Source organism: Mastacembelus armatus, chromosome 20 (assembly GCF_900324485.2).
Source record: "Mastacembelus armatus chromosome 20, fMasArm1.2, whole genome shotgun sequence".
Lineage (NCBI taxonomy): Eukaryota > Metazoa > Chordata > Actinopteri > Synbranchiformes > Mastacembelidae > Mastacembelus > Mastacembelus armatus.
Genome location: NC_046652.1, coordinates 19,993,168 through 20,016,793, shown reverse-complemented (window position 1 = coordinate 20,016,793; position 23,626 = coordinate 19,993,168). Strand labels below are relative to the sequence as shown.

Sequence of the window (23,626 nt, the reverse complement as noted above, 5' to 3'; positions counted from 1 at the left end):
TATTGATCAGGCTGTTCGGTTTGATCCTATTTATATTTTATCAGTTTCAGTGAACAACAAAGTGCCTGAGGTCTGTTTCATTTGTTTGGACGATTCAGCCTCGTGCGCGCGCGCACTCACGCGCACACAGCTAACTAACTGCTTTGTGATGTTTCTGCTCTGAATGAAATTAAATGGTTACGTTTTCTCTGCAGTTTCCACTTGCAAACATTTTATGTGACGGAAAAACTGATGAAATCATTTCAGTTTGTGACCGAAAATCCTACGTGTCGGAGACTGAATCTACCAATTTGCTGTCGGAGGAAAAGAATAAAACAGATCAATCAAACTGCGCTATCGATCCGACCTTTACAACAGTTTGATTTACAGAGTTTAACTTTTCCAACCTGCAGTGAAATCAGAAAAAGTCTCACCTCTCTGTTGAGCTGCGGCTCCCTCCATCAGCAGCAACAACAGTAGCAGCCTCATCTCTGCACACGCTGGGGCGAACTGGAGCTAAACTGGGATAAACTGGGGGCAAAGTCTGGCCGTGGCTGGGACTGAACCAGTATGAACTGGCAGAATTAATCTGCTGCACAGGAATGTGTTGGACGAGCTGCTGCAGTGACCCTACCTCGCTCTACCTCTCTCTCTCTCTCATTCATTCGGCTCAGTTGGGGGGGCGGACTGTACCATCAGATCTACTGGAGAGGGAGGGGGGGACTGTACCATCAGATCTACTGGGGAGAGTGGGGGGGACTGTACCATCAGATCTACTGGGGAGAGTGGGGGGGACTGTACCATCAGATCTACTGGGGGGAGGGGGCTGTACTATTAGATCTGCTTGGGGGGGGTCGCTTCCTATTTACTGGATGGTTCAGCCGGAGTCAAACTCCGTTGAAGCAACCGTGACAGAAAAACACACTTTGGATGAGCTCAGATCAATAGCCACTGATCGATCAGGCGGATCAATAATCACTGACAGGGAAATACGTCCTGCTGTAATAGAGAGTGACGGGTTAAGTGCTGGAAAACCAGCGGCCTGGTCACACCATTGTGTTAGGTTGGGGGGGGGCATGAAAAACATGCAACTTTTGGTCCACAAAGACAAAGTGAAAATGTTTTCACTATGAAAAATTAAAATCTTACAGAACTTTTCAAAGCCTGAATTCAGAGCTTTTTATTTTATTTATATTGGCTTAAAATTCAAAATATATATGATTATTTTAATTGAACAAAACTCAGTTTTACATGCCGGTTTAACTTCTTCATACTTCGTTGTATGGCAAAAAGGTCATTTTATCTGGTTTAAATGTGTAAAGTGTGAGAACTAAGGGATGTGAATATTGAAGGTTTTTTTATCCCTTTGTTAGACAGTTTCCGACAAGAGAACAAAATCAGTCTTTATTCTAGATAAAATGATTTATAAAGTTCAGCTGGACCTAAGACGAAGCTTCAGCTGTTCAGTTCTGTTTATTTGTATAAGTCCAAATCAAAATAAAACCAGACACTGTTCTTATAAACCCAGCAAAGCCCTGCTCCCGCTCAACACTGTGCTGATACTGAATCTCTTGAAAGTTCAGGCTTTTTGCAGCTGGTCTTGGTTCAGTACTGAGCTGCTTGTCTAGACCTTGGTCATGTTGTCAACTATGATGTAAGAAACGAGAAGCCCAAGGCACAGTTCTCCCTCCAAACAAAAACACAGCCCAGTTTGCAGAAAGTCACATGATTCAGATGGTCTACAGCACAAAAAGGCACAGACTGAATTCAAAGGGTGTTATTTTATATCCAAGCCACATCGATAACGTTATTGTGTCCAGTTCTAACAGGCTGTATGTACAATGTCTGAAACCCAATGCAGCTCCACTGGTTGAATTCATTAATGTCTTCTGAGCTTTTTTATTCTGACTTTGTCTCTGACAGACACCATGAAAACTAGAAAAATAATGAACACACAATAACCATGATAACAATCTTAAGCTGAGTGCTGTAAAACTGAGATAAACCAAATAAACTCATCATATATTGTCCATGTAAGCCCCACTGACTTCATTCTACACAAACCTTTGGAATTTTATGTTGGGCCTCGTGCTGTTTCACTTTGGACCCATAATGCCACTGTTGTGCCACATGACAAACTCCATTCGCATGATACACAAACAATATAGTGTTAAGTTTCTTACAACCATTGTTAAAAGGCACATTTTAAAATAAATTTCCATATAAAGACCATGAATTCCATGTATCAGCGATGATGATAAACCTAAAACTGAGGTACACTGGGCAACACATGATTGGATTTGATTTGAAAATTAAATCCGAGAGAAAAAGCCTGGCAGACTGTAGTGCACGGACTCAGCGTGTCATTTAGTCTAAAATGTACAAATAAAAACCAGCGCTCCACTCAAACCGTCATAATTACAACTCAATTAATTGTCAATTCCACTAATTCAATTTAATCTGTAATCTGATAATGGTTCTATGAATTAAATTAGTCTGTGAATAATTGTTCTATTGGTATCTATTCTATCTATCTATCCCACACTGGAGGGGGAGGTGCTTTGTGTCCAGGGAAGGTGATGACGATAAGCCAAGTGATTTCAATACCAAACTAATGTTTCTAAACCGGCAGCCATTATTGCAGTTTTCAGAATAAAGGTACTTGCCACCTGCTCAGTGTGTTACAGACCATCTGAGGAACAGTCCAGCAGCTACATAAATATGTGCTGCTGAGAGTCTGGACCTCTCAATCATAGATTGGTCTACAGAGTTCAATGAGTCCAACTTGTCCTGGAAAACACCTTCTTCTTCTTTATACCATAGTGCAAAGGAAATAGCTGAATCGGCTGAATTTATCATAAAGGTTTTTTCTCACGTCCACTGACCTGCTAATCATCCTGCTTTAGTTTTGGATATGAAACCAGTTCCTGCAGCCAGACAGAAAGTCGGGTCATTAGAATTGATTGAGAGTTTTATTTGTCTTTACTGCGAACAGACACATTCAGTGTTTATCTTAATTAAAATAAAGTATAACATGACACCAGGGGGTAGTGGTCACTCAATCTGGGATTACAAACACAATAAATTCATAAATAACATAAACCCATAAAGACATAAACAATGGAAAAAAAAAAACATGGATTTCCATGGCGGAAGGAGCTCACATCACATTTGCATCATAGGTAAATACAGGTGAGTATTAGCTGCTATACAGTGAGTGGTTACAGTGCTAGCATTCATGCTAATTCACATTTCAGACAGGAAACAGTTTGCATCACACTCCCAGAATAAAAGATCCGCTTTGCCAGGTGAGGCACATAAGTCAGGTGACCTTACCATATGACACAGGTAAAATCAGAGGTTACTAACTTTCAGATATGATGTAAACTGCTTGCTGAATGTTTCTTAAAGCTGCTGTTTTCCATCACACAACCAGGAGCAAACACACCTGAGTCTACCAGCCAATCAGATGTTTGCTTTTACCTATCAGAAAGCTAGGTTGGGGTGTGGGGCTTGTTACTGTGGAACAAAAAAGCAGCAGAAGGTCACGTTTTGATGGTGAAAGGTTATCTGAGGTTAACCAGCTGTGGTTATGTGGTTGCTATGGGAACATGTTGCATCACAGCAGCGCCTCCCATCTCCCTCTCCCCTGTGACTAAAAATTTCCTCTAACTCTAATCAAAGTATTGAGCTAATGCTAAATGAGGCTAACGGTGACACAGACCCCACCCCCAGTTAGACAGACAGGTGCTGCTGTGTGTGTGTGTGTGTACAGTTGTCCATGCATGTGTGTTTACTTCCATTATCTTCCACCAGGTGTTGGTGCACAGTATCTTTGTTGGTGCTGTAGTCTGGACTACAGCTCCCATAATGCAGTGAGGCCTCAGAAGTCAGTCCTGAATAAGAGACAGAAGCAGATGTTAGAACAAGAAACAACGTCTGAATTTCCAAAACCTGAGCCTGTATTCTGCGAGATTGCGGTTAAACCGTTGATCACTTGCTTCCACATCATCGTGTTTACACAAAGACCAGAAAGATAACCCTGAGAAAGAAAGGTGAAACTAAAATAAATAAAATTAAAATCATGGACTGCTGATCACATTCCCACAGCCTATATAATTAAATACAAACAACAAACTTTAGAGTCTGATTTCATTTGAGTAGAAGCTAAACTTTGAGATTTTTTTCATGGACTCCAGTTGACTGACCACATCAGTGACACCTGCATGGAGGAATTAACAGGTAAACATCACCTGTGATGCTGGGCCAATCAGAGGGCATGATTTTAATGAATGTAATCACAAGAGGAAGCAACTTCCAGCCCAGTTAGCGCCAACAGCAGCTAGGCTAAGTGAGCCACATGGTCATGCTAATTAGCATGTGAGCATAGCATAGCATAGCATGTTGCCCACTGTCCTCTGAACACTGTTTGATTCTGTTCAGTACTGACCAACTGGAACTCTGGACTCTGTTCTCTGGCTTAGAACCACCCAGAACCAGTGCTGAACACAGGTGAACAGTTTACTGAGCCATGCTCCAGTGATGTCACATTTCAAAGGACAGTGGGCGGCAGTTTGTCGGGGTATGTGCTGCTCCAGTGACTTGTTCATCAGTGATCCTCTTTCACTCAGTTGAAGCATGGGACCCCAGAGACTGACCATCTCCTCCTCACCCCTCCTCAGTTTTTAGTGCAGTCTGATTGTTCTTTTGCAAGTTTTCACAACCAATCAATATAGCTCTTCAATTGATCTCAAAGGTTTTGTCCAATCATTATTTCAATAATTTTCCAGCTCATTAGATCTGAGCTGTTTCTCTGGGTTTATCTCTTGTGATGGGTTCTGGACTCAGGAAAGTACATAAAACATGTAAATGCAATGTAATGAGGTCAGCCATGCACTGTTCAGCCAATCAGCATCTAGCCTGAGACTCCACCTGTAGAAGTGGGGCCAGATCCCCCCCGTTACCTGTGATGTCACTAATTTATCACATGATCAGGAGAAACTTCAGTTTCTTTGTGGACGACGACTCGTGTGACAGACAGCTCAGGATGCTGCCGTCGTGCCTCATTGAGCGCCGCCTCGAGGGCCTTTAAGAGAGACAATGGGTCAGCACCTGTTCAGGGTTTGGCCCTGGATTAATTGCACAAACCAGGACAAATCTGGTCAGATTTGGCCTGTCAGTCCAGGTCCTGACAAATCTTTCGCCTGTTAGTCCTGGAATCAGTCTGACCTTGGTCTGTGTCCACTAGTCCCAGTCTAGCCCTGGTCTTTTTTCATTGGTGCAGGGCTAACCCTGGTTTCCATTCATTGGTTCTGGTCTAACCGTGGTCTCTATCCTCTGGTCCCAGTCTAACCCTGGACTCTAACCATTGGTCCCGGTCTAACTCTGGTCTATATCTATCCGTCCCAGTCTAACCATGGTCTCTAACCACTGGCTCCGGTCTAACCCTGATCCGTATTTATCCGGTCCAGCTTAACCCTTGTCTCTATCCACCGGTCCCAGTCTAACCCTTGTCCATCAAGGTTTTTTGCCATTATTTCTGTTTCTGTTTTGTGACAGTTACCTGGTCATGGTCGATTTCTGTGTCTCCAGAAATCACAATTCTCTTCTCAAGCCTGGTTTCTGAAATTCCTCCTTTTACTGTCTGAAGACAGAGTCAGAGACACTCAGTCAGATCATCATGATTTGCAGAAACACACTGGAATGACTGTGTGGTGACATGTGCTACCTTGGTGATGTATGTCACCATAGCGACATGCGTTACCTTGGTAATGTGTGTGATCGTGGTGGTGTTGGAGGTCTCTGCAGTAAAGGTCTGGGAACTCAGCAGTAGACCAGCAGGAGGACCCGAGTCCACTCGGCTCTGAAACACACACGTACCTCAGAATGAAGTCCAAATCAATACTTTGAAGCAGTATTGATTAGTTATTGATATGAGCTAATGGTGTCTGCATGTGTTTTCTGTCTGATCAACCATGAGCTGAAGATTATAATCATGAGGTGTCTGCAGGGATGATACTGTGTGTTTGAACTTGTGTATCAATACTGTTACTGACACTCAAATGTTCAGAATTGATATGTTTTGAGATATTGACATTTTTGATGCTTATAAAACTACAAACATAACTCCTCCAGTGAGCAAAGATTTATCTACAGAAACTTTAAAAAAAAAACACACATAAACCGTCCTCACCCCTGGAGTTTCATATATGAGTGTCTTCCTCATCACTGGGACCTCCTGAAACATCAGAGACAAAACAAATTACACATTCCTAAATATATAACCCACAACCTAAATATGTGCTCCTAAAACATGGACAACTTCACAAAAGGGGTCACTGGTTTTACTGTGGGAAGGGTCACTGCTATTACTAGGGCAGGAATCAATGGATCCATTAGGTCAGGAATCACTGGTTTCACTGGGGCAAGAGACAATGGTTTCACTGGGGCATGGATCTCTAGTTTCCCTGGGGAAGGGGTTACTGTTTTTAGTGTTACCTCCTGCAGAGGTTCAAACTCCTCCTCATCATCGGTGTCATAAGTTGGCTGCATCTGATTGGCCAAGCAGGGGGAGCATCCTGAGGTGGGGCGGGGCAAAGATCGGGGAGGGGACTTTCCACCAAACCTCCAGCTGTCTCCGTCCTCCTCTAAATTGTCCAAGTGGTCTTCGGCATGGTAGTGCTCAGTGGGTTGAGAGCCCAGGACAGAGCTGGATCTAGTATCGTGGAGCTTGGTAGCCTCCATGCTTGTTAGCTTCTGCTCACCACTTCTAACTGCAGTGTTAGCATTAGTGCTATCCTGATTATTGTCATTAGCTTCTGGGCTCTGAGCCCGTCTGACTGCAGCCTCCAAGGCGTCCTCCACCGCTGCATGCGCTAACACACTGATAGCATCCTCACTAGCCTCACTAGAATCATTATCAGTAGCCTGGCTGCTAGGCTCATCATCACTGACATCATCATCACTAACCTCATGCTTCTCTTCTGAAACATTAGCCTGGATAGCATTAGGATTGTCACTGTCATCATCATTGGCCCATCTCTCTATGACATCATCAGCATATGTCATACTGGCTCCTGCTGGAGGGGGAGGGGGGTTGCTAGGGGGCAGACCCACAATGTTTTGTGCTGCTACCTGAGGCTGCTCTGCCATTGGCTGGTCCTGATCATCTAACTCAGTCATCAGAAACACTGTCTCCACCTTCTCTGATGTCTGAAACAGGAAGTGAAAAAAGAATATGAAGTCCAATAGCTCAGTGACCACAGTCAGTCAGAAAGTCCGTTAGACAGACAGTCAATCTATCAGTCAGTCATTCAAGACAAGACAGACAGAGAGTCATTCAGTCAGAGACAGATAGTGAGACAGTCAGACTGACAGTCAGAGTCAGAGAGACAGGGAAATCAATCTATCAGTCAGCTATGCAGTCAGGCAGACAGTCAGACCAACAGACAGACAGTCAGGTGTACTGGGTTAGATGGGCACCTTGAGCAGATTGAGTTCTCTGAAGGTTTTTTGTTCTCTGGCTGACTTCAGCAGAGCAGTCAGTTCAGGAGACATTTCATCAAACGTTGGTTTCGGCTACACACAAACAAACAGAGACAAGTTTAGAGACATATAAACTGAGACAGAAACTACCTTTGATCCAGTGTTTCAGTGATTGCAGTAGATTGTCTGTAGAATCTGACAGCCAAGCTGCAGACATGCAGGGGGTGGGTCTCAGTGGGCGTGATTACAGTGTGCAGAGCATAGGTTTGTTAGTAATTAGCAATCTCAGGTGTTTCTATTGCACATGTGCAGTAGTTGAAACTGTGACAGAAAGTCCTGATCCAGAAACAGGAAGGATCAGGCACAAAGGAGGAAGCGGGGACATACAGGAAGTAATGTAACACAGCAACTAAACTTCAAAACAAAAGCTTAGTGAAGACATTTCTTTGTTGTTACTAATAACCCTGCTGTTTTACAAAAACAAATACGAAAACCTGCAGAGAACCCCCATCATCCTCCAAAGGAGAAAGTCTGTGGTGGTATTACATCCTGGGACAGATCCCAGCTGAAGATTTTTTGATATCTGACCACGACAAATTTTCTCTGACTGAACCTGAAGGTCTTAGAAATCTGTGAAAACCACTGCTTCAAACAAGGTGAATAGGATCAGAAAACCAAAGTAACCAGTCAAAAGCAGCGATGACCAATAAGAGGTGACCAGCAATGAAACAGAACGAAGCCCTGGATCCCAGCTCACAATTAAAAAACACAGATGAACACTGAGTAAATTAATCAATAGGAAAAAAAAAAACTGCTCACACACCCTGGGATCCGTTTTGATCAAAGGAGAAATAAAATGGCATCTAGGAGGAGGTGAAAGAGAAGCTGAGGAATGTTAAAACTGAACATTGCAACTCCACACTGCCTCCTGCTGGACTCACTGCGGCTCTATCCTGCTGGACTCACTGCGGCTCTATCCTGCCTCCTGCTGGACTCACTGCGGCTCTATCCTGCTGGACTCACTGCGGCTCTATCCTGCCTCCTGCTGGACTCACTGCGGCTCTATCCTGCCTCCTGCTGGACTCACTGCAGCTCTATCCTGCCTCCTGCTGGACTCACTGCAGCTCTATCCTGCCTCCTGCTGGACTCCTTGCAGATTCTGGCTGATCCTGACCTGATGGAGGAACCAGGTCTCACCAGAGCTCCACCTGGTTTGTCGGGTGTCTGCAGTGTTTCGGAGCTGAAATGTTCAGTTTAAACTGAAATAAATGAGCCAATGTTAAGCCACACACTGTGTTTCAGCACCACGGGGGTTAAAGTGTTGCTGCGACATCGCTGAGTTACTCCTCATGCTAGTTTCCATGCTGACCACCAACCAGCGAATAAGCGTACCACTCTGGCCATGGAGGGCGACTTCCTGCCGGGGCTGGGGCTGAGGTTTAGGTCGTCCAGAGGTGACTTAGGTCGGAGGAGAGGGGTCAGAGGGGACACAGACGCTTTACCTGGACTAAGGTCCAGAATTTTGGCCCCGACTCCTGTCTTATCACTGATGACATCACAGATGCTGGACGGTGATTCTGATGGAGAGGTTGGTGTCTTCACCTCACGGATAGTGATCAGCGGCCCCCCTGGGGTAATGCCTGTCTCAAAACTTGTTTTTGTCACAGTTATGTCTGAACTCTCATCCCTGGTCGTCATGGTAACAACCTTGCCAGAGGTCGTGTCATAGCTCCGCCCTACAGTGTAGCTCCTCTCTCTGACTGGCTCAAACGAAGCTTGGTTCACTCCACCCTCCTGGAGCACACAGGTGAGCAACATCAAACCTCACCCACACTGATCAATCAACCAATCAGACCACAGGTGAGGCGGTAGGCAGTCACATTACCTTTCAGTCATTTACAGTCTGATCACTCTGATCACATCGTGATTCAGGACAGTCTAAAAAGGTAATGTGACCAAACCTTGGCATCTGTATGATATCACAAAAACTTCCTGCAGTTTATAAAAATTTATAATCTACATAAAGTAAAACAGACATTTGTAACAAGTCTGACTGACAGATAAATCGACCTACCTCTGAGGAGCTGCTGTCCCCTGGCAGAGGCTAAGAGACAGACAGACAGACAGACAGACAGACAGACAGACAGACAGACAGACAGACGGTGTCTAAAAAGTTTCCCTAGCAACAGTTAACCCAGCAGTTGACCCCCAGAAACACTTTGATTGAACTCAGGAGTGGCAGCGGGGCCGAAACTGTCTGGGGTTGGGGTAGTACAGTGTTTCTGTCTTGTCCTCACCTCATCAGGATCCAGAGGTTCAATCATTGGCGAGTCGTCGGCTCGTCGTATGGGTGAGGAGGCCAGACGCTTCTCCCACTCTGTCAGCCCCCCTCCTCCTCCTCCTCCTTCCAAGAAGGAGCGCCTGAGAGCGCTGATGGTGCTCTGAGGTTTCTGCTCCTCCTCAGGACTCCCCAGTGTCTCCTAAAACCAGACAGGTGAGATGAACAGGGGAGTCAAACAGAGACACTCAGTCTGTACGACAACAGAACATGATCACATCAATTGTACTGCCACCCCATTTACCTGCGTTTTCAAGTCTTCATCCTGATCGGACTGTCACAGGTAGAAAGACAGACAGGTGAGTGTTGTCCACAGAGTATGAATACTGAATGTACTGTGAGTGCAGAGATGAACAGTACCTCAGTGGCTGTCAGATCACCATCCACAGCTGTGTCAGTCAGCTCCGTCTAAACACAAACACTTTAGTTAGGAACAGACGACAGGTGAAGGACAGGTGAGTGGTTGAAGAAAGGTGAGAGACAGGTGTTTGTTACCTTAGTATCCTGTTTCTGAGGAGTCGGAGGACTCTGCTGAGAACACTCAGTTGCTTTGGTCTCCTCCTGATCCTGCTGCTGTAGCAGCACCTCCTCTTTATTCGCCTCCACCACCTCCTGCTCTACCACCAGGACCTCCTCAACTGGTGGACAGGAGACAAGGACATAAGAAAGGAAGCGATGTAAAAAAGACTTTCAGACTTTCAGTCAGCTGATCTCAGCTGTCTTTCTCTGATGGGCTGTTTTTACCTGGCTCCTCCTCCTTGTCTTTCATCCTCTTCTCAGGTGTTACTGTGGTGATGAGATCACTGACGGCAATACCTTTAGATGCTGCATACAGTCCCGAGCCCATATCTACACACACACACACACACACACACACACACACACACACACATACACACAAGCTGTGATGTTATCACTGTGATCTACACAGCAAAGGTAACCATAGTAATCATCAGCCAGCTGTATCCAAGCTTGATCACTGCAATGCTGCTAGCCAGTCTGCTCAGCCAATCAGAGCTCAGGGCACATGCACAGCAGCCTGGGCCAATCAGCCAATCAGCATTCAGTCCAATTACAAAGCCACAACCGGTTATTATAAGGCATTAACTAGGACCCAGGCAATGCTAATGATGCAAATAATGCTAAGAATATTCACACCTACGCTAACAAGGCTAACAAAGATATCTGATATTTGTTTATTCTGACTGATGGGCTGAGACCCCCAGCTGTTTAACATCTGTGAGCTGGACTCATGTGACTCTAATGACTGTCACATGACACTCAGATGGACTAACAAATCACAGCTCTAATGAGTCTCCAGGTGTAAATGGGTGTCAGGTCAGTGCTATAACTGCCTGCTACAGTGTTGTGGCAGACGTCCTGCTGTTCCTCAGGTCCTTCAGCTGGAGGTGGACCGAGTTTTGGGCTCAGAAGGTACAGACTTGTCCTGTGCAAATCTGTTTATCTTAATGAACTGGACACTGCTCTGGTCTTTGTAGTGGAAAAGCTTCTGTCTTGTCTGATTCTAGTCTCTTCCAGGTGTTTATGCCCATTTTGTCTGGCTCTGTCTGGTGGTTCTGATTCCAGTGTGAGGGTTGTTATGAATTTCCACAGGCACAGTGGTAACCCTGCTAACGTAGTGTGTAGTCTGACCTGTCCATTCTCAAGTTCCCAGATAAAAACAACAGAGCTCCACAGTCCATGTACTTCCCTTTGAGGATTAATAAAGTTTTGTTTTTTTTAATCTTATCTGGTATTAATACCTTGGTGTTGGGACCAAAAGTGGGAGCTGACAGGAGATATCATACTGGCTGCAGTATTCAGGAAGTCAGAAGGTAAGTCTTGTTTTATCGAAATGGTAAAGAACGCTGATCAACGTGTTTGGCTGTACCAATAAATTATTTGAGTCCCACTCATGGTGCACTGACGCCCTGTATCACAAGGGTATGGCTTCTGTCTGACCATGGGCAGGGCTTTAAGGACACTGAAACACTATACTAAAGATCTGCTGCTGAGTTAGACACAAAAATGTGAACACTCCCCCCCATCTCTTTTACACATCTGCCACAACTGCCACACCCACCACACCTGTGACACCTGACATGATCAAAGTCGATCACATTATTGATGACAGGACACGCCTGATGACATGGTGACATCAGTAGAAACACAAAAGCTGATTAGATCTGTCTGAATGAAACACAGCCCCTCCAGCGAATCAGAACAGCATTCCCAAACAAGCTGAATGACGCATTCACTGCTGTAGCCAATCACAGATCACTACAGTACTACCGCAGTAGTACTACAACTTCTACCTGTCCGTGTACCACCGTTGGCTTTAGGGCTCGCTGTGAAAGCTGGAGAGCCAATCAGAGAGGAGGTGGGCATGGGCCTCGGAGCTGGGGACCAATCAAAAACTCGGGTGATCAACAAGTTCAGGATCAATCTGAACATGAAACTTCACTACTACTTCTGTTTGAACCAGTACTGCTACTAGAACCAAGACCAGTACTACTACAAAGGATACCAGTACTGCTACCACCAAGACCAGTATTGCTACCACAGAGAGATCAGTACTACTACTATTTTGACCAGTACTACTACTGCTTTGACCAGTTATATGACTAGGGACAAGTAACAGAAGGATCTTACCAGAATCCTGGACCAGAACTCCTAAGACCTGGTTGAATACCTCTGGTTTCCACTGCCATGTTGTACTAGGGGCACAGTGACATCACTGAGACCACTACTACACTTGCCTTGACTAGTTGTACTACTGTGGAGACCAGAACTATAGCTTATGGTACAAGTGCAACCAATCAAAGAGCTGGATTTCTAAACCTGACCCCCCCTTCACCTGGTGCAGGCAGTTGGTTGGACACGACTAGGACCAGTGCTACTACCATTGAGACAACCTAAACTGGGATTACCAGTGCTTCTACTTCTCAGACCAGCAGCAGTACAATAGGTACCTCCATCCAGGCTACGACTCAGCATGTTCCTCTTGCTGATGCATCGTGGGAAATGCGGTGCAGGTCTGGAGATCTGAGCGCTGGCTCTGCGACTCTGAATCTGAGTCCGACCACTGTAACGAAACTTTGATCCCAGAGTCAGGAACTTCTTCGGGGGTTCTTCAGGAGACACCAGTCTGAGAGAGAGAAGCGAAGACAGCAGGCATGTTGTTTATATGTTGGTGATGTCAGGCCACATCAAACCACATTTCTCCTTTACGTTGTATCAAGAAACGTCACGTCACACGTAGAGGCTGACCAGTTAAATCAAGGATGGTAGTCACGTTTGTATGCACACATACATCAAATCTACCAGACATTTGCTGGCTTAAGATTCAGATCCAGACCTGAAGTCCAAGCAGGTGCAGAGCAAAAGATCTGACAATGCCATCTTAAACACACCACCAGCACCAGTTAAAGAGACACTGTCCCACCTTCTTCTCATGATTCGATTTTAGACCCTTTAATGTTGTTCAAACACACCTAAACTTTGTCTCAGCGCTCCTAAAAAATGATAATCAATAATCTAATCTAATCAATAGTAATAACAATGTTAATTTTGCGAACTTGTTTTGGAATTGGCTCACACATAAAAGCAACATAGAAGAAGGTGTAGCCGTGGTGATTAAGTTGCAAAGTTAATGTCAGCAAAAACAGCTGCTGATTGCTTTGACTGAACATTGTCACACAAAAAGTGTGTGGTTACAGCTCCATGGTATGAATATTGTCAAACATTAGCCCACTTAGCTGCAAACTTGCCAAGTAATTCAAAATTCATGTGTAACACGTTGAAATAAAATAATTCTCTGGGTTGATTTGCTGTGTATATATACAAACACTGGTAATTAAAAGACATGGAGACTAAACAAGAAAATAAGATACTAAACAGATAAAATAGATGTAAAATATGTTGTTCCCCACAAGGCGTATTGAACTGAGTATAGGGAACCATAAAACTGTTCACATAGCAGTAAAGTTTTATTTATTTAATTTATTTTCAAAGTGCATTAGAGCAAGGTGGTGTACCTTTAATCAGTCTCACAGCGTCTGGAAAAAAACTGTTCTGGCCCTGGTGGTTCTGGCCCAGATTTTGTGTAACAAAAAACGTCATATGCCGGGTTTGTAGCATCTCTCATGACACAGGATCCTTTTTTAATGCACGTTTAATTTAGATGTAGAAGGTCGGGGGCTGCAGCCAGTGATTCTCTGGGCAGTTTCGCTGCAACGCCTTCTTGTCTGCAACTCAGCAGCTGCTATGCCACACCGTGACACAAGAAGTGATGATGTGCTCCACAGCACATCAGTGAGTTCTGTGGGTCCCAGTGCAGCCCGCTTCAGCCTTCACAGGAAGTAAAGGTGATGGTTTGCCCTTTTAATGATGCAACTAAGGTCAGTAAGCTAACTGATGCACTTTATTACTTTAGTGTAAGTGGAGATGAAATAGCAATAACATGCATTATTATAAAGCACTATAATTATTCATCTTCATTACCAAATTATAGAAAACTTTTTTTATGTTCAAACATAAGGTAACTTTGCTCTACATGGCTAATTTGAATATGTAAACATGAGTACATGTCTAATTATTAAACCACCATTTTTAGCATTTTACACACGTTCTCTATGTAGTTACACAAAGAAGTATATTTACAGTCATCATGGACAGTGAACTGAAGCACTGGGCAAACCCTCAATAATCTTCCATAGATAGTTATGATTTGTTTTTACAAGATTGGCTGACAGCTGACAGTCCAGAGGAGAGAGCAGGATGCAGTCAGCAGAAAGAGCACTGGGCATCAGGTCCTGTATAAATGCTGAGTAGCCCCTAAAACCCTAGCCTGGCCAGCAAGACCCACATTTTTTCACTAAGAAGCCCCTGGAGCTCCTGCCTCTTCTCTTCCTCGGGCTTCAAATGAGTCAATCATAGCCGTTTGTCTGCAATGGGGCAGGCTTCACGCTCCAGTCATCCAACCAGATTTAAAACAACCTTGCACATACGCACTGAGTTGTTAACGTTTCTCAATGCCAGTCCCAAGTCTGCAAATCTTTCTACAACTGGATTTTGCTGTTTACTCTGTTCAAAAATATGCACAGAACTGGTGATAATACCATGAATTCTCATATTTTTTACAACAAAAACAGTCAGTCACTAGCATCTCCACTCCACCGCAAGGCATGTTGGATTAACGCTGGGTTTGTTTGTTGATACTGGTATTGCTTTGCTTGCATCCTATCTTTGGTTTCTCTGGTTCATTCTGTGTCCATTGGCCTGTCCCCAGGAAATCCAATCTCAACCAGTGAGATTCCAGACTAATTCTCTGTATAGAATAGGAAAAGAGTTAGTCTGGCCAGGCTAGCTAACCCGAGACTTCCTGTGATCTTTAGACAGAAAAGGTGAATCCCCAGTCAAAGAAAATCAAACCAACATAACAGCCAAGAATAATCTTCCAGCGCCTGCCCTGATTTCTAAAAATCAGCATTGGCCATAGAAAAAGCCAGAACGGTCGATCCCTAGTCACATGATCATACTGTGCTCAGTCCCATCACAGTCAGTAAACTTCATGTAAAACTGTGTCATGTGATGCCACATGATCAATTAAGTAAAGTCGAAGTGTCGACACATAATTCAGTTGATTTCCATGGCATGATATTACATTAGGTTCTTGAACGCACCACACATCCCATTAGGACCCCAAAAGCACCACACACACCATCATGTCAGGTCCTCGAATGCACCACACTTTTATAATCACAGCAGGTACTTGAACACACCATATGTCCCATTCGGTCATCAAACAACCCACACATCCTATCAGGTCTTTGAATTAACCACACATTACATCACATCCCATTAGGTTCTTGAAACAAATCACATCGATTACATCAGCACCTTAAATCCACCACAGACTAACCTGAAGAAGGAGTGATGCTCCACACAAACTTTCCATAGTCTCTTCGCTGCTCTGTGGTTCAACAGCTTAAAACCAATTGTAGACTCAAACTGGTCAAACTGGAGACAGACAGGTGAACTGGTCAGATTGGACACAGATTAAAACTGGTCTCAAAAAAAAAAAAAATCAGTCTGCAGGACATGAAGCTGAATGTGACCCTTAGGAGAAACCTACTGGTTTAAAAACAGAAAACAAAATTCAGAAGACAAAACCTCCAACGTTTCACTTTAGCCATGAACTTTTCTTCTGTGGTGATATGTGTGTCTCACCTCCCCAGGTCGAATCTTGATGTAGAAGTTGTTTCTTTTGTAAGATATTTTCAGGATCTTGGGCCACGAGAATCTGTTGATCCTCAGTCGGTCCCTGTAAACCAGCAGACCGCTGCTGCACACGCCCAGCATGATGGGCACACCCTCCGAGTCCTGCAGGTGTAGGCGCGCACACACACGCACGCACGCACACGCACACACACCACACATTTGTAATGCTGTACTCCAAGGACATTGATGAAGTTTCTCTAACAAGATCATCAGGAACTGAGCTAAACCCATGTCCACAGAAACACAAAAGGCCTTTACATCTGGACCACAAGGAACAGATCACCCATACATATGACAGAAATACATGTGGACTCTCCACAAGTCTGAGGTCTGGAAGGAACTGACCTCAAAGCGGCAGGGGTTTTCTGCTGCTGCATTTGTAAAGTACAAAAAACAGCTGGAAACAGGACGGTGTGGTGTGGGGAGGGCAGGGTCTGAGGTGCATTCTGGGTGTTGTAGGAACAGCTGAGGATGTTTCTGCCTCTAAAAACCAAGAACTGATGCTGATGTAAAGAAAAACATTTGCACCAACACAGGAAACAGTCTTACCTCTGACTGAGCTGGAGACAGACAGTCAAACCGTCTTCCTACCATCTACTCCAGTCAAACAGACAGACAGACAGTCAGACACAAACAGCCAGATAAAAAGAGAAACAGTCATTCACACAGTTGAACAGTCAGTCAGTCAGACAGGCCATCAGGCAGACAGTCAGTCGATCAGACAGACACAATCAGACAGACAGACATAGACAGTCGGTCATTCAGTCAGTCTCCTGTCCAGCTGGTGTCCTTAGTGAGTCCAACTGATTCTGTAGCTGCTCATCAGGTTCACTGGACCTATGTTGGCTGATCTCTGTTCTGATTTTGTCTCCACGGACATGATTCTTGAATCACCCTGTGTACACTGTCCGGGTGTCCAGACCTAACTCCAGCCTGCGGCTGCGATCAGGCTGATTGATCAGTATGACCTGAATCAGCTGCTGACTCTGATGTGAGTCACATCAATCTGTCTCTCCGTGTTACTGACTCAATGAAAACAGATGGAAAAAAATCGACTTTAGTGCTGCTCACCAACACCATTGATTGACGAGAGGATGTGGGTCACTGGTGATTGATCAGTGGGACAGGAAATAGAAAGTCGGCAGCAGTGGAACATTCAAACACAACATTGTGTTCTCCCTGCTTTTATGTGCTTGTTAAGGAACAGTTATTAAGAAACACCTAATAACAATTTACACAAAACAAATTAATAACTGAGAGTAGACCAGATCCTGTTTCTTCCAGGTGTCAAGTCATATGACCTGACCTGTGTCTCCACTGGTGACTTGTGCCTGTAAAGTGGTACGTACACAGCGATTTTTTTTTACAGTCTCATAAACCTTCAGTTTAAAGCTGCTTCAAAACTAAAAATTTCTCCTTAAACCTGCCAAAGTATTATACATTTCATGTGACTGGATGATGCACAATAGACTGTCCAGCACCCCCGCACTGGGGGACATTGCATTCCTCTCTATATATGTTTAGGTGTCCCTGGTCCTGGAGCTGTATATCGCTGATGTGCAGTTACTGGTCCCACCAACCTGCAGTGTCTATTTGTTGTTTATTGTTGCTGTTCTTTTCTCTCTGCTCTATCCACTCACCCCAACCGGTCGAGACAGATGGCCGCCCAAACTGAGTCCGATTCTGCTGGAGGTTTTTTCTTCCGTTAAAGGGAGTTTTTCCTCTCTCATAATGGATTTGTTGGATTTATGTTTTTGTTTTTTAGTAAAGTCCCTTGAGATGACTGTGTTGTGATTTTGCGTTACACAAATAAACTGAAATTCACAGCCTGAAAACACGACGCCTCTGGCATCACCTGTCACCGGTGTGGGGGAATAATAACAACTCTCAGACACAACAGACCACTCAAAGACACTGATAAAAGCAAAACAAGTTGATGTGTGGATGGTAACAAACAATGTGACACTGACTTCCTGTAAGAATAAAACTTGGAAATGCAGCTGAAATCATGGAGTACTCGCTGGCCTTTAACTTCGCTCCGTGTGAAGCTGCTTTTTACCTTGGCGTGATGCAGGTCGACGCCATACATGGAAAGTTTCTTTACATTTTCCAGGAACTGCATCTCTGCTTCAGCTGGCGTCATCCCCCTGAACACAGAAACACACATTCATTGCAGGTCTGACTGTTTCTACCATTTGAGCGACACTTTACCAATAATTAAAGTTAGAATGTCAGAATGAGCCTGAGAACTTGTGGGTTTTGTGCAGCTCCATGATCTTTTCCTCCATCTCTTTGGTTTGATTTGGAGCAAAACACAGTTCACTGACATAGTTGCAGCCACACTCGTCTGAAAGACAGACAGACAGGTCATTAGAGACAGACAGACAGACAGGTCAGACAGACAGACAGGTCATTAGAGACAGACAGACAGACAGGTCAGACAGACAGACAGGTCATTAGAGACAGACAGACAGACAGGTCAGACAGACAGGTCATTAGAGACAGACAGGTCAGACAGACAGACAGGTCAGACAGACAGGTCATTAGAGACAGACAGGTCAGAAAGACAAACAGGTCATTAGAGACAGACAAACAGACAGGTCAGACAGACAGGTCATTAGGGACAGACAGGTCATTAGGGACAATTAGACATACAGGTCAGACAGACAGGTCATTAGGGACAGACAGACATACAGGTCAGACAGACAGGTCATTAGGGACAATTAGACATACAGGTCAGACAGACAGGTCATTAGAGACAGACAGACATACAGGTCAGACAGACAGGTCATTAGGGACAGACAGGTCATTAGGGACAATTAGACATACAGGTCAGACAGACAGGTCATTAGAGACAGACAGACATACAGGTCAGACAGACAGGTCATTAGAGACAGGCAGACATACAGGTCAGACAGACAGGTCATTAGGGACAATTAGACATACAGGTCAGACAGACAGGTCATTAGGGACAATTAGACATACAGGTCAGACAGACAGGTCATTAGGGACAATTAGACATACAGGTCAGACAGACAGGTCAGACAGACAGGTCATTAGGGACAGACAGGTCATTAGGGAGAATTAGACATACAGGTCAGACAGACAGGTCATTAGGGACAGACAGACATACAGGTCAGACAGACAGGTCATTAGAGACAGACAGACAGGTCAGACAGACAGACAGACAGGTCAGACAGACAGACAGGTCATTAGGGACAGACAGGTCATTAGGGAGAATTAGACATACAGGTCAGACAGACAGGTCATTAGGGACAGACAGACATACAGGTCAGACAGACAGGTCATTAGAGACAGACAGACATACAGGTCAGACAGACAGGTCATTAGGGACAGACAGGTCATTAGGGACAGACAGACATACAGGGCAGACAGACAGGTCATTGGAGACAGACAGTTCATTAGGGACAGACAGACATACAGGTCAGACAGACAGACAAAATAAAGTTGGAGGCTTTTGTACCAGGATCGTAGTCCCCGAGCTCTGACTGGACAGTGTAGGAGCCAAGGACAGTGTGGGTCGCAAACGAACAAGGAAGACGACCAGAAACTATGTCTTGTCTGAGCTGAAGACACAGGAAGTACCTGTAGACAGACAGGATCACCTTCCTCAGGTGTTCACCAAGTGAAAACATTTGAGATGTGTTGAGTTTTAATTGACAGATGAGCTACCTGGTGATGTCCTCAGAGAGCTGGGCGGGGTCAGGTGGGTAAAACTTTACATTAAATGAGAAGTTCCAAGGAACACCTAAGAGAGAGAAAGCAGGAAGTCAATTAAAACAGGTAGTCCAGCTCAACTGACCACAATCTAGACCACCAATTGGCCACTGTGTCAGCAAGTCAGTTAACCAGTGTCAGTGTATTTCAAACTGACCTCTGACCTGCTTCTTCATCTCCTTTGCTGGATCCAACCAGTTCTATAAAACAGAGGTCAAAGGTCAGACAGGTATGAGAACAGAGAGTTGAGCAGACACATGAGGGGACAGACATGAGCAGACAGACATGAGCAGACAGACAGCTACCTTGTTGTTGTCAGCGTCTCTGAAGGACAAAGCGAAGTAGTCTCTCTCCAGCAGGTTGATGTGTTCACAGACCTTCTCAAACAGCTGCAGACCCCGAGCTCGCTTCTGAAAATGGGAAAAATGAAGCGACAGGTTCAGCTCACATATTCTTTAATGGTTCTGCTGGTTCTACTGCACATCGTCATCATCATGCTGGAGGTCATTTTTTGAATACAACAACAGAAAACATACCTGCCTCTACCTGTCTCCACCTGCCTACACCCGCCTCCACCCATTTCACCCTGCCTCCACCTGTCTCACCTCCACAGTGCAGGTGAACAGCACACCATCCAGCAGGGTCACCCTCGCCTGCATCGTCCTGAAGGTCAACGGGTTCCTTGCCGTAGCAACCCGACCACTCGACGACAGGTGACTAGAGTCGTCAGGCAATGAGGGCGGCCCGCCCTGAGAACACCAGAAGTGATGTCATACTTCTGTTTAACAAACTATTTATCCTGTTCAATTATTGCTTCTAACCTGTTTTGGTGTGGAGTGGGCAGCAGCTTCAGGGAGAGACTCCATCTCTTTGGGCTGTGCCTCCTGCGGCTCACCTGGCTCTGTTGTCATGGTGATTCAACTGAAAGACATTAAAGATACAATATGAAAATGAACCATCTCGAATTCCTCACAGTGTTTCAGGAAAGACATCATGTCTCATCTGTGAACAGACAAATTAAAAGCACTGACATTTCAGAGCTGTGTTTGAACAAAGCCTCATTTTCTACTACCCTGGTCACACTCTGATGATGTCATTACGCTAAGGGGATAACCCGCGGCTACCATCTGGTGACCCTTCCAGCTGATGGGTTGCCATGGTAACCAGGGGTAGTGAGGTCAGAGAGAGCGAGAGAGAGATTAAGGCTGAGTGACGGTGTAATCTGGTTTGATTCAGATGTCTACGACAACGGCGATGATGATGATGTGGGTCAGAGGAAAACTGAGCATATTTTAGTTTGTGTCCACTGGAACCGACATAACTGTCCATTATTCATAAGAACCTGCTGTGACTGGCTGGACGACTCGTGACTCATGTTAACCTAGCCAATCAGAACAGGTGCTAATGAATATCACAGGTGTGTGTGTCTGATCCGTAAATTTGTGTTGGTCCAGACTTCACTTCTGTTGTTTTTTTATGTGACTGTGTTAATAAAAACTACTTCAAGCTTTCATTCCTGAACCTTATATTACTGTAGGTAGGTATTTATCACTACTAATTATTATTATTAACAACTAACCCTGAGCCAATAACAACTGACTACTTACTGACTAACCCTAACCCTGAGTAACTACTAAATAACAACTTTTTAACCCTGATATATTTTAACCCTGTCCAGACATATTTTTAAAAGGTCCAGAAATATTTTTAAAAGATCCAGATATTTTAACCCCGTCAAGAGATATTTTTAAAAGATCCAGAAATATTTTTAAAAGGTCCAGATATTTTAACCCCATCAAGAGATATTTTTAAAAGGTCCAGAAATATTTTTAAAAGATCCACAGATATTTTTAAAAGATGCAGAGATATTTTTTTAAAAGGTCCAGAGACATTTTTAAAAGGTCCAGACATATTTTTAAAAGGTCCAGACATATTTTTAAAAGATCCAGATATTTTAACCCTGTCCAGAGATATTTTTAAAAGATCCAGAGACATTTTTAAAAGGTCCAGACATATTTTTAAAAGATCCAGAGACATTTTTAAAAGGCCCAGAGATATTTTTAGAAGGTCCAGAGGCATTTTAAATCTGTTCAGATATTTTTAAAAGGTCAAGGGATGTTTTTAAAAGGTCCAGAGATGTTTGACATGATTCAGTACAGAGATGTCGACTAACAGAGCACGCAGATTTGCAGATGTGTATCCGCTGCTTGTGTCGTCCTGCAGCAGGAAACACCCCGCTGCAACACACACACACACACACACACACACACACAGCTGCAGTGTGATAAAGCAGACTCTCTGTCTCTCTCTCTCTGCTAATAAATAACAAAATGATTACCGGTTCTATCAGCGATCAGTAACCGCCTCCGCCTCCTCCTTCATGAACCAAAGCCTCAGATTTACCTGTCTTCCTGAAGGATGCCCGTCCTTCTGTTCCTCCCGGTAAGGGACGCTTTTTAACATCTACGTCATCTATTTCCACGACGCACAGCGGCGCGGCGGTGACGTCACGGCGCAAGGCGCAAAGCCAGCTGTTTGGTATTAAAATATTCACGACGCTCAGCTAAATACTGAAAAACTTGTTGCCATTGATTAATTCAACGATTATATGATAAGACACGAGCTGTTCATTAGCAATACCCTCCCAAAGTCTGCTCCCTCAGACAGGGACCGAGGATGCGGCTGAAAGCTCCAGTAGGACCTTTGAGGGTGTTTCTGTTACTCACCTGAAAATCATGGACAGGGAGCGATCCGTGCAGCTGCAGAAGAAGAAGAAGAAGAAGAAGATGATGATGATGATGAGGATGACCCAAACCCTCTCATGGAAAGTCCAGACCAAATCGCAATAAGAACCATTGAGTGTTTCTCGTTGTGAAAACAGGCTGAGGATGATGAAGGTGAAACATGAACAGGTGTTATACCTGCGCACATGCTCAGGCCGAGTGACGAAGATGATGAAGAGCAGGCTCCTTTGCTTTTATTGTCTCGTGCGCACTGCTGTTAGATGGATTATTGGTTGTCACATCAGGCCCCGCCCATAGATACAGCTGTCAATCACAGGCTGCAGCGGGTTATGGGACGGTGTTTGGGTCACGTGTTGCTGTGACTCGTTACCTCCCGAATAAGCCTCATCCACCATCCTGCTGTTTCTATGAGCAGCCTCATGAAAACATGCAGACAGGACAGGTTTGTGGACTGGCCGCAGCCCTGAAATACCGGGCCACATTAAGGAAACTGGTTTGTTCCGAACCAGAGTCGACAGGACACATGTGCAATTTAAGCCACAAAGATTCAGAGCGACGCAGTGGCAGCCCCACGGCCAACAGACAGGATGCGGGTTAAAGAATCAGGGTCCTTGGTCCTCGAACAAAGATCCACTCAGACAAAGAGCCCTCACTCCCGCACAGACACGGCTATACAGAGAAAAACGGGACCGGACCCGGTGTTAAACCGAAAAGTGAGTGTGTGACAAAATGTGAGCACGGTCCGCGGGAGCGCGCAGAGCTGGTCAACGTGTCGGGGACGCAGTTTTTTTTCATCCAGCTAATTTTGTCGTAATAAAGTAAGAAAACAGACACTGCGTGTGTCCCCGTGGTAGGACGAAGTCTCTTTGTAAAAATGCACAGAACAACATCGGCCTGGGACAGATGTCGAGTCGTTTCTGTTAAGTTGTTATGACTAAAACACCTGCGATGTAGGAGGACTCTGCCATCACACCGCCAGTTTTCACAAAGCATTTAAACACGTTTCAATATTGATGCAAAGCTCTTCTGTGCATATGTGTGTCCATATTCCCAGTACAGC

The 23,626-nt window shown here is 44.6% G+C and overlaps 3 protein-coding genes across 3 annotated transcripts in view; 1 reads left to right on the top strand and 2 right to left on the bottom strand.

Moving 5' to 3' along the window:
* lama1 (laminin, alpha 1) overlaps positions 1-540 on the bottom strand; it is a 28,555-nt gene extending 28,015 nt beyond the window's left edge. The window contains exon 1 of the mRNA XM_026292692.1: positions 414-540. Coding sequence (XP_026148477.1) covers positions 414-468 — 55 coding nt within the window. The 5' untranslated portion in view covers positions 469-540. The remainder of the gene's footprint in view (positions 1-413) is intronic.
* Positions 1-23,626, top strand: part of LOC113121869 (zinc finger protein 665-like) — a 219,208-nt gene that overhangs the window by 36,824 nt on the left and 158,758 nt on the right. The gene's annotated exons all lie outside the window — the stretch shown is intronic.
* Positions 3,033-22,283, bottom strand: LOC113121921 (band 4.1-like protein 3). Its single transcript, XM_026292814.1, has 27 exons — positions 22,226-22,283; positions 20,644-20,743; positions 20,428-20,571; positions 20,128-20,232; positions 19,980-20,022; positions 19,778-19,853; positions 19,569-19,690; positions 18,335-18,431; positions 18,144-18,231; positions 16,034-16,186; positions 15,726-15,823; positions 12,775-12,950; positions 12,118-12,201; positions 10,547-10,651; positions 10,298-10,440; positions 10,163-10,210; positions 10,047-10,076; positions 9,762-9,944; positions 9,539-9,568; positions 8,857-9,258; positions 7,462-7,557; positions 6,478-7,191; positions 6,173-6,217; positions 5,744-5,842; positions 5,543-5,623; positions 4,944-5,065; positions 3,033-3,875 (listed from the first exon to the last, which is right to left on the bottom strand). The coding sequence occupies exons 2-26, from the start codon at positions 20,731-20,733 to the stop codon at positions 4,955-4,957; spliced, it is 3,363 nt and encodes a 1,120-aa protein (XP_026148599.1). The 5' UTR covers positions 20,734-20,743; positions 22,226-22,283; the 3' UTR covers positions 3,033-3,875; positions 4,944-4,954.